This window comes from Ursus americanus, chromosome 21, assembly GCF_024610735.1.
Source record: "Ursus americanus isolate L20-20 chromosome 21, mUrsAme1.1.p, whole genome shotgun sequence".
In the NCBI taxonomy this organism is placed as follows: domain Eukaryota; kingdom Metazoa; phylum Chordata; class Mammalia; order Carnivora; family Ursidae; genus Ursus; species Ursus americanus.
Window position 1 is genome coordinate 58,752,816 of NC_142147.1, and position 10,482 is coordinate 58,763,297.

The 10,482-nt window shown below is 56.2% G+C and overlaps 1 protein-coding gene across 2 annotated transcripts; it reads left to right on the forward strand.

Annotated features, from left to right (window-relative positions):
* The first annotated feature begins 1,439 nt into the window (after nt 1–1,439).
* LOC148108350 (zinc finger protein 446-like) lies at nt 1,440–8,088 on the forward strand. 2 transcript variants are annotated; one of them, XM_087853324.1, is made up of 7 exons: nt 1,440–2,677; nt 3,623–4,001; nt 4,078–4,279; nt 4,556–4,650; nt 6,445–6,529; nt 6,745–6,882; nt 7,024–8,088. In XM_087853324.1, exons 2-7 carry the CDS (start codon nt 3,660–3,662, stop codon nt 7,548–7,550), a joined length of 1,389 nt encoding a protein of 462 aa, XP_087709450.1. In that variant the 5' UTR covers nt 1,440–2,677; nt 3,623–3,659; the 3' UTR covers nt 7,551–8,088. The 2 variants fall into 2 exon arrangements, with proteins under 2 accessions (XP_087709450.1, XP_087709449.1); XM_087853323.1 differs by having other exon boundaries at nt 1,440–2,352.
* The last annotated feature ends 2,394 nt before the right edge of the window (nt 8,089–10,482 follow it).

Below are 10,482 nucleotides of genomic sequence, written 5' to 3' on the forward strand. Positions count from 1 at the left end.
TGCAGGGACTTGGCTTTGACCCATGTCTCTTGGAGAGCCAAACGGTAGATATGTAGGCTGTCTGAGGCCCACTGAGTGTCTATAATACCTGTTATCCCCTTCGCAGCCAGAGGTATGGGGTCAGCCCAGGAGATCTAGGTAGGGTGGATAGCCTGGGCTGGCCCCAGACAAGGCTTCATATTGAGGCTTTGTGGATCCAGGCCAGCGAATCTAGGCAGGAGCCACCAGTAGTGGCCAGGTTAACTCCAGGCGGTGGGTCCTCTAGTCCCACCACCTCCAAGATTCGGCAGCTATGTGTCATATACTAAGGCCACAGACATATCGCCCTCCCATTCTCACTTCCTTCCAGCAGTGCCAGACCTGTCTTCTATTCTGGAATCTCACAACTCCTGCAAGGAGAGGAGTCTTGCTGGACCCGCTCCCAGAGACCCTTCAATGCAGATTCTATGCCAGGCCTCTGAGCCACTGTTCACCCATCCTGAGCCACTCATCCTTTCTCCTCTGCTCTGGTACACACTCTGGCCTCACCCCCATCTTACCTTCCCTTAGAATGGCACCACGAGCTTGCCACTCTCCGTCTGAACAGCTGTGAAATGCAGACAAACCTCTACTCTCACTGATAGCTCTTGGGAGCCCATGGGATTCAGGGCCAAATGCAACTGTCAAAGAGCAAGTGGGTACCCAAATTATATGCAACCTTTTCTGCATCTTGGACTGACATTTCTGGAGCTCTAATGACCCCTTGAGCTGGGTCTGATGTCCTAAGCCATCTCCCCACGAGTCTCCTCCACACTTCATTGAGCTCCTTCCAACCTGTGTGCTTGGCCCCTGCTATGCCTCACTTCTTCTACCCTTCTCAAATCCTCCCCTCCCAGTCCCTAGGACTGATCAGTGGCCCATACTGAAGTCTTACAGGAACTGTAACCTGCCTTTCTCCATGTCTTGGGCCTTACACTGCCCTCCCCTAAGCTTCTGTGGTCATGTTGAGCCTTGTCCTGTTTGGCTAGTTCTTCTCTTGATCCTGAGCAGGCTGAGTGTAAAAGTGCCCTTGAGCTCTCTGGGGCAAGATGGTGGTGTGAACACATGCATTTCACTTGGTTCAGAAACCCACTGAAGCTACAGAGATGAGAGCGTTTAAAAAGACAAACCCACAAGACTGAGTATGGTGAATCGGGTCAACAGCAATGGCATTCTGGAACTAGAAGCAGATGCAGATGTGGGATCTTTCTCAGATTTAGAGAAAGCCAAATATTGATTTGGCACTGGGGGAAGTGGATTGAGGTCCCACCAGGCTTATATTGCAGAACTCCAGAAGGCTTGCAAACCAGTAGCCCCCAGGGAGAGGAGACCTAAACAAAGATGCCTGGGGGAGAGCTACTAAAGCTATTAGAGCACCAGCTCTCCCCATACAGTGGATGGTGGAAGCCATTTCTGGGGAATCCATACAGTTCCAGAGAAGCAATCTAAGTCGCCTCCCCAAAACAGCTCAGTCTGATGACACATAGAAGAGTTGATAGGCCCCAGTCATGCAGATGCTTACAGCTTCCAATCAGTAAGACCACTGCTCTTCACTGAGTGCTGGCAGATAGGGATTACTAGGTATCACAAGAAATCAAAACACGCATATGCAATTTAGTATTGAATAAGCCATTATCCAGCTACTTGGTTTCTGGGAGCAAAACACCCCTTCCCACATTCTTGCCTACTGAGATAAACTGAAGATCTCTCTTACTCATTCTGGTACCCGGTGTAAAAGGTTAGCAGCGTCCCATGACCTGGACAAAAACCTTCATCCCTCACTTTGCAGTACTGACATCTGAGAACATGTCTGAGACTCTGAGGGTATAAATCTTGGGACAGTTTCGTCATGTGTAAACGAGTGCCTACCCCGGTCCCTGTCCTCGATGTCCGCGGGGCGCTCAGTAGAGGTCGAATGAAGGACCCCAGCACCATCCTCGCTGGAATCCTTCCTGGGGTTGGTGGAGAAAGTCCACGATGAGGCCCGCCTCCCGGGCCGTAGCCCGCTTCCTCCTGGGACCACCTGGTGGCGAGTCTCGGCCAAACTACGCTACAGCAGCCGTCACTTCCGGCCTCCAGGAGGACCGGGCGACGCTCTGGTCGTTGCCTTGGTAACCGAGGGAGGCGAGCGCGTGTCCTCTACCGGTTACCAAGCGAACTGCTCAGCGGCTAGAGCGAAGCCTCAGGAGGAGCGCTGGGGAGGGGCCTCGGTGGGGTGCCAGCTCTGAATGGCCGTAAGGTCACGCTCCTCCCCCCTCACCTCACTTGCCAATAGGCGCCGGGTCCATTGTGCACATGCGCAGGATTCTCACATACCGTCCGTCACGGCTGTTGGTGAGTCTAGGGCTCGGACGCAAAGGAAGAGCGGTCGCCAGTGAGGGGAGGGAGTCCCCCAACTCTGGGACTCTTCAGATTTCTCTAAGAGGAACAGAGCTCTTCTCAGTCGTGAGAGGCCTTTGGAAATGAGCATCCGCTGGCGGAGACCGCGCGTGTCCTTGCTTGCTGAGTCTCACGGGAAACGTAGTCCGAAGGGAGGGGGCGGTACCTGCCGCGCAGGCGCGTGATTGGCGGGGGCGGAGTTGCCATGGCAACGCGCGGAGGGGCGGGGAGGCGGGGCCCCTACCAGAAGCGGCGTCCCTGCATCCGCGCCGCGGTGGAGGTGAGCGCGGGCGGGGCGGGGCGCGGCTTTTTCCCCGGCCCTGGGGACCGGGCTGCCCTGCGCGCCCAGCACCCCGCCTGCGTCCTGGCGCGCTGCGCGCTCCAGCTCCTGGCCTCGGCCCCCGCCCTTCCTGCGCCCAGCACCGCGTTCCCCGTCCTCTGGCGAGACCCCGTCTTTCCCCTCCCTTTTGGAGACGGACTCTGGGGGGTCGGGCCTGTTCTAGATGGCCTCACAGGCCCCCCAGGTGGGCTTGTTTCATTGCAGACCCTCTTGACGGCCGGGACACAGTGTTCGCTCACGACTCCACGCAACTCGTAGCTTTGTTTTGTTGTGCTTGTCACATGTTCGGTTCGGGCGCTCTGAGTCATTAGTTCGCTGGGGTCAGCGAGCACGGTGTCTTGGAGTACATGCAGCCCCTGCCTCGACTCACGGCACACAGGTGCCTCATGCTTCTAGCCGGTCCCTCAGGGTGCCCACTTCAGTCAATATGTCCCGATGTCCTGGAGATCGTGGGGACACACGCTCCGCCATAGCCCAGCTCGGCCCGGTGTCCTACTGCTGCCTCTTCCCACCTTCACTGCTCCCACTCAACAGGGATGATGGCCTCACCTGGTCCCTGGCTCCCTGTCCCTCGGCCTCCTGCCGGTCACTTTCCCTGGCTCCTGAGTCAGACCCTGGAAGCCTGCGATGACTCCTTTTGCCTACCTTTTCATCATTTCCCGCGGTTTCCTGGAAACAAAGCATTCATCCACAAGGCTTCTTTCTGCCTTCAGTTCCTGTCAGCAGCTGGCTCCTGTGACCCCTCCCTCCACGAAGCCTTCCCAGTCTCATGCATCCCTGTGCCAGGGTCCTCCCTCCACGAGCCTCAGTTCCCTGGGCTGGGCCTGTCTGCCCTACCCTAGCCATGGTCTCTTAGCCCGCACCCTGATCCCTCCTTTCCTGCAGGTCCCTCTTGCTGGCTACAAGAAGACACCCTACAACAATGCCATCCCCACTGGGCCCCCCACGCCTGCCCTCTGTGGACCCCGTGGCCATCCTGGAGGAACCTGAGGCAGCACGCCTGCGCTTCCGGGGATTCTGCTACCAGGAGGTGGCAGGTCCCCGTGAGGCCCTGGCCCGGCTTCGAGAGCTGTGCCGGCAGTGGCTGCGGCCAGAGGCATGCTCCAAGGAGCAGATGCTGGAGTTGCTGGTGCTGGAGCAGTTTCTGGGCACACTGCCTCCTGAGATTCAGGCCTGGGTGCAGGGCCAGCAGCCAGGCAGCCCTGAGGAGGCTGTAGCCCTGGTCGAGGGCCTGCAGCATGACCCTGGGCAGCTGCTGGGCTGGGTGAGTGTCACCAATGTTGGCTTCTTGGAGGAACAGAGCAAAACTAGAGCCCCTGTGACTTGCCTCTCCCCCTCAGATCACAGCCCATGTCCTGAAGCAAGTGGTGCTCCCATCAGCACAGAAGACAGAAGAGTCCTTGGGGAGATCCCACCCTTCAGCAACAGTGGAGCTCCTCAGGGCAACCTCCGGGGAGGGCTCACAGGACACCCAGATGGAGAGGTCTGCCCAGCTTAGCTGCAGTGTGAAGGAGGAGCCAGATGCTGATGGGCAGGAGATGGGTGAGAGTGGGAGCCCCACAAGGTCTGGGGTGCTCCCGGAGGGAATGTCAATGTCCCAAGATGGGATGAGGGCTCAGGAAGGACTGCAGACTGCAGAGCTGGGTCCCCAGGAGGCAGGAGGAAAGGACTGGCGGACTGCCTGCCTGCCGTGTGACTGGCACACACAGTAGTCTCCTGCCTCCTGGCAGAGGAAAGCCAAAGCTGCAGCACCAACAGCAGCTCACCTGCCGTGACTCACGTGAGCAGCCCCTGACCTTCATCTGCCTCATTTCCTAGCACCTTCCAACCCCCCAAATCCAGCCCAGTCCTGCGAGAGGCACCCTGGACACCGGGAACCGGCCTCCACATCCTTCCACGCACCCAGGATTCAGGTAAGCAGCCCCAGGTAGGAGGTGCAGGTACCCAGTAGGAGGAGTGTGTCCTTGGGGGCCCCTCTGCTGTCAGTTTTGTAGGCTTCTTGGCTCGCAGCTTTTGTGCGCTTTGCTGCCCAGAAATGGAGTTGGTATCAGGGCCCCTCCTGCAGGTCCTGGGGTATAGGGACAGGCTGGTGGTCTCTCTAAAATTGGGGGAAATTTGGGCTTCAGGCCATGGAATCTGGTTTGGAGTGACTGGAACTGGTAGGGGTTGGCGTTGGCGTTCTCATATACAGAGAAATCGGGGATTTTGAATCACCCAGTAGTCTTAAACTGGTACCTGGGGATTTGAACCCTCAAGTGTGCACGGTGTGGGGTCAAGATGATGAACCTTGGCAAGAAAGCCTGAGCACCATGCAACAGCCTGGCCTCCCCAGCACACCAGGGATCAGAATGGAGATAGCCAGGAAATAACCTGCAGCCACCTCTTTCCTGGGGCTTTCCTCAGAGGCCAACGAGCCCTGGGCTGCGGCCAGCTGGGCATGGAAGCTCCGCCGAGACCCCTGCTACCTGGAGTGCTCGCTTCCTGAGTGTGGGCAGCAGGGGTCCTGTCCTCTCCCAGCAACTTTGCTCCTAAGCCACTCCGCTGGGGAGCGTTCCCAGTAGAAGAGCGGGTTCAGATGTGCTTGGAGGCCACAACATTCCTGCAGGTTCTCTTCACAGTCTGATGGCACAGTGGGAAACAGCGGGGTGGGCAGACCACAACCTCCAAAGGCTTCTGACCTCCAGCTAGCAGCATTCCAGCTGTGGCTTCATGTGGCTGCCACCTCCCTGTCACTGGACCTGCAGTGGTTTGTCTGTCAGGACTACTTTTCCCACCCCAGCAAAGCCCCAGATGATGGGAATTTGGGAGGCAAGGAGAGCAGAACCCAGGGACAGGGAGTCCACAAGGGTCCCTGCTTCGACCTCCAGAGCTCACCCTCTGGCAACAGGCAGGAGCCCGCCCACCGCCCCACCCACACACATCATCTGAGCCCTGAGATGCTTGGCTGCACGTCCTAATGTGAGTCCTCCTGCCCTCAACCTCCCTGCAGCCTGCTCCCCACATCTGGGGATGCTGACGGCCCTCAGCAGCTCCTCCAAGGAGGATCTCTTTTACTTTTGTAACCAGGGGCTTGGGGAGAGGTGGCTGGATCCCCTTGGGTCCCCAGGCCTTTTGCTGTCAATGCAGCACACTGTTCAAGGCAAGGAGGTGGGGACAGTCATATCCACCCCCACCCAGGCTTCCCGCGGAACGCGTCAGGGGCTTCTCAGCTTCAGTTTGTCTGGCTAGAATATGGAGTGGGGCTTCTGAGGGGGACAGGTGCTAGCAGCATCCCCCCAGTGAGCTGAAGGACAGGTCCTGTCTGCCCTATTTCCCAACCGTGACACACCCTTTTCACTTTCATCCTTTTTTTTTTTTTTAAGATTTTATTTATTTATTCGACAGAGAGAGACAGCCAGCGAGAGAGGGAACACAAGCAGGGGGAGTGGGAGAGGAAGAAGCAGGCTCCTTGTAGAGGAGCCTGATGTGGGGCTCGATCCCAGAACGCTGGGATCACGCCCTGAGCCGAAGGCAGACGCTTAACGACTGCGCCACTCGGGTGCCCCAACCTTCATCCTTAATGAGCAAAAGGGCTTTGGTAACTTGCCCGCTTCCTCAAGTAATTAGTAAAGCTGTGGCCAGGGGACACAGGCAGGGTAGGGCACTGCAGGGCGGGGTAGAGGATGGGGCTGGACGGGCACCAAGGGTGATGGGCCACATCCCCACAGGAGGAGTGGGGGCTACTGGACCCATCACAGAAGGAACTGTACTGGGACGCAATGCTGGAGAAGTATGGCACGGTGGTCTCCCTGGGTAAGGACCAGCCATGACCCCTCCTTTGGTGTCCTCATACCACTGGCTATAGGGCTCACTGCCCAGCCCTTTCCTGTGCACGTCTCTCAGTGCTTACCCAAGTTCCCACTCGTTACCTGGGGGCACCCTGTCCCCCACCCCTGCACCTAATACGTAAGAGTCCCTTACCTGTCCCCATGCCAGGACTGCTACCTGACTATCCCTCACCCTGGCAGGGATACCGGCCCCCCCGCCAGAGGCACAGGCTGAGTCGGAGCCGGAGGCACGGGCTGAGTCGGAGCCGGAGGCACGGGCTGAGTCGGAGCCAGAGGCACTGCGTTCAGAGACAGAGGGTCGAAGAAGCCTCCATCCAGGTGAGCGCTTCTCCATGCGGCCTGAACCACCTGTTCTCTGGTGGGGGGGGGAGCATGTCCGCCCCACACACCTGGAGGGAGAGGGTGGGCCAGGGTCCAGGGCACCGGGCTACCTGGGACTGCCACCTCTCCTTCCCCCAGGAGATGAGAGTGAGAGCCACTGCGAGGGTCCACCCCACTGCCCAGAGGCGCAGCCACCCCGGGGCCCGGGGTCTGTCACCTGGGAGGGCCCGTCTGGGGCCTCTCTGTCTGCCAGGGCAGTGCTGGGAGCAGGGCTGGAGCCTGGTGCTCCACGGAGGAAGCCTTACACCTGTGAGCTGTGTGGCCGAGGCTTCGACTGGAAATCAGTCTTTGTCATCCACCACCGGACACACGCAGATGGCCAGGGTACACGGGCCCCGGCACTGGCCGTCGGGGGCGCCCAGAAGCTGCCACAGGGTTCCCGGGAGCCAGGCATGGCCCGACACCCCCGGCGCGTGCTCCCAGGCCCCCGGAGCTATGCGTGTGAGGAGTGCGGGCGCAGCTTCAGCTGGAAGTCGCAGCTGGTCATCCACCGCAAGAGCCACGCGGGCCAGCGGCGCCACTTCTGTGGAGACTGCGGCCGTGGCTTCGACTGGAAGTCCCAGCTGGTCATCCACAGGAAGAGCCACCGGCCCGAAGCCCCATGAGTGGCTCGAGAAGGCAGCCTCATCTTGGGGGCCTTGGAGCCTCCAGGGTCTGGACACAGTTCCCGGTACTCTGGCTCTAGCCTTCCCAGGGCTGCTCAGCCTCTGTCTGTGACACTGGTGAATCGGAGTTCCTGGGAGGGTCCCCGCCCCCATTTCGGTCTCCCCAAACAGCCACCTGTGTGTAAGTAAAAGAAGCTGTCCCTCCCACCACCGCCCGGTGAGGCCTGGCTTGCAATCCGCTGCCTAAGCCTGGTAACTTCCAAGCTCTGAGATCCCCAACTATGACCTGATGCAGGCTGACAGGCTGAGGACTCTCCCTGCCCCTGGGACCTTACTGGCCCCAGGTGGGTGCTCGAAAACGGCCCCTTTCCACTCTTCCTGATGCTTCTGGGCCTGACGTCTTGGTGTGGAAGTTGCAGAAAGTTTAGGAGAGCGTGCCTGGCTTCTGTTTGCAGGCAGATGGGAAACTAATGACCTTCCGCATTTGAGATGTTTTAAAAATTCCACTTTTGTAATGGGAAGTTTCTGCATAAGAATCCTGATCTTTGCTTTCTGCTGGTCAGAATATCAGCAGCGCCACTCCTGCCTGGCAGCTGGAGCCACAGGAAGGGCCAGCAGTCCTGGTCTCCTGGCCTACTGTATTCCTTGGCCACCCATGTCACTCCTTGGCCTCCTTGGCCTTTGAGCTCTTGAGTCCCAGCTTGAGTGGACACTAAGGGGACTTCCTTTGCAAGTACGGATGGACAGGAGGGTGGCCTCTGAGAAAAGGGTCCACAAACGGATGTCACGTAGGCCATGTGATTTCAAAGTAGTTTGTGTTCACTTAGACAAATTTGAAATGTACAAGAGAGCAAGTGGCCCCGAGTTCCACTGTCTCGTGCCAGTGACTATCCCAGGAGTTCACACGTATGGGTGTCATATAAATCTTGTGGAGCTACTGTATATATCATGCTCTTCTCACCCCCTCATTTCCCTGTTATTAAAAATGCATTTTAGTGCCTGGGTCAAAATTCCATTTTCTGTCCGGCACTGTCATTTCTACCAAGCCCAGATAGTTCATTGTTCAACCCCGTGGTACCCAGTACCGGGGATGCACACTCCTGCGCATACACTCGGGGTGCAGCTCTGCTTATTTCCCTTAGAGTAGTCTCCCCAGATGGGATCGTTGCCTTTCCACAGCATGGGATTTTTCTTTTGTTTTTGCCTTAAACAACACTGGATTCCTTGAACCAATTCCAAGTCCTCCCCTCCCCCGACAACACCAGCAATTCTCCAACAGAAAATATTTTTTAACTCCAATCAGAAAATGAGTAGGGACGGGGCGCCTGGGTGGCTCAGTTGTTAAATGTCTGCCTTTGGCTTAGGGCGTGATCCCGGCGTTTTCTGGGATCGAGCCCCGCATCAGGCTCCTCCGCTGGGAGCCTGCTTCTTCCTCTCCCATTCCCCCTGCTTGTGTTCCCTCTCTCACTGGCTGTCTCTCTCTGTCAAATAAATAAAATCTAAAAAAAAAAAAAAAAAAAAAAAAGACTAGGGACGCCTGGGTGGCTCTCCGGTTAAGCGGCTGCCTTTGGCTCAGGTCATGATCCCGGGGTCCTGGGATTGAGTCCCACATGGGGCTCCTTGCTCAGCGGAAAGCCTGCTTCTCCCTCTGCCTGCTCTGCCTGCTGCTCCCCCTGCTTGTGCGCGAGTGCACACTCGCTCGCTCTCTCTCCCCCTGACAAATAAAATCTTTAAAAAAAAAAAATGACTAAAAGCCTAATAGAAAAATGGATAAAGGCTATGAATCCGTAATTCACATTAGAAGAAACATGACTGGCCTAACAAACCAGAAAAGACATATATGCTCAGAAGTAATCAGGGAAATACCGGTGCTGTGAAGGCAGGGCCTGGCTTACCATGTTCGCAAACCCTGTTGCTGGCATTATACTTGGTATGCATAGCATGGCCAACAGGAATAATTAAGGTACAAATTTTAATAATATGATGGATTGCTCAGTCTTCAAAATAGCAAATAAAAACTCTGACTATAGGGGCACTTGACTGGCTCAGTCGAAATAGCTTGTGACTTTTGATCTCGAGGTCATGGGTTTGAGGGGTTTGAGCCCCACACTGGGTGTAGAGATTATTAAAAAAATAAACTTAAAAAAAAAAAACCTGATAAGTATTGGTGAGGAAGTTCTGAACTGGAACCTGTGAATATGGTAAGCTCTCACTCTTGTGATGGGGTTGAGTTATATGGCATGGTTGACCTTAAAACAGGGAGATGATCCCAGTGGATGTGGCCCAATCACGTGAGCCTTTCTAAAGCAGGGAGTTTTCTCTGGCTGGTGACAGAAAAGGAAATCCAAAAGAGTCGAAGCATGGGGCGCCTGGGCGGCTCAGTCAGTGAAGCTTTTGCCTTCGGGTCAGGTCATGATCTTGGGGTCCTGGGATCGACCCCCATGTCGGGCTCCATGCTCAGGGGGGAGTCTGCATCTCCCTATGCCCCTCCCCACCTCTCTCCCTCTCTCTCTCTCAAACAAATAAATAAATAAATAAATGAAATCTTTTAAAAAAAGAAATAGAGTCGAAGCATGAGAAGGATCGATGGACCAGAAGGATTCTGGCTTTGAAGAGAGAGGGAGTCAGACTGTGGCCCCTGGAAGGTAAGAACAACCCCTGGCTAACAGCCGGTGAAGAAACAGAGACTTCAGTCCTACAACCACAAGGGACTGCAATCTGCCAACAACTTGATTGGGCTTGGAAGCAGATAATTCCCAGGTCTTCCAGATAAGAGCCTAGCCCAGCCAATGTCTTGGTTTCAGCTTTGTGATACTCTGAGCAGACCACCCAGCCAATGTCTCCCAGACTTGTGACCTACAGAATGGTGAGCTAATAAATGGTTGTTGTTTTAAGCCACTAAGTTTGTGGCAATTTGTTAAAAAGCATAGAA

What these genes read in the sequence shown, in the direction of transcription:
- LOC148108350 (XM_087853324.1), top strand. Translation starts at nt 3,660, where the DNA reads ATGCCATCCCCACTGGGCCCCCCACGCCTGCCCTCTGTGGACCCCGTG. An exon ending in CTGGGCAGCTGCTGGGCTGG is followed by an intron (nt 4,002 to 4,077) that starts GTGAGTGTCACC and finishes TCTCCCCCTCAG; the next exon opens with ATCACAGCCCATGTCCTGAA. An exon ending in TGGCACGGTGGTCTCCCTGG is followed by an intron (nt 6,530 to 6,744) that starts GTAAGGACCAGC and finishes TCACCCTGGCAG; the next exon opens with GGATACCGGCCCCCCCGCCA.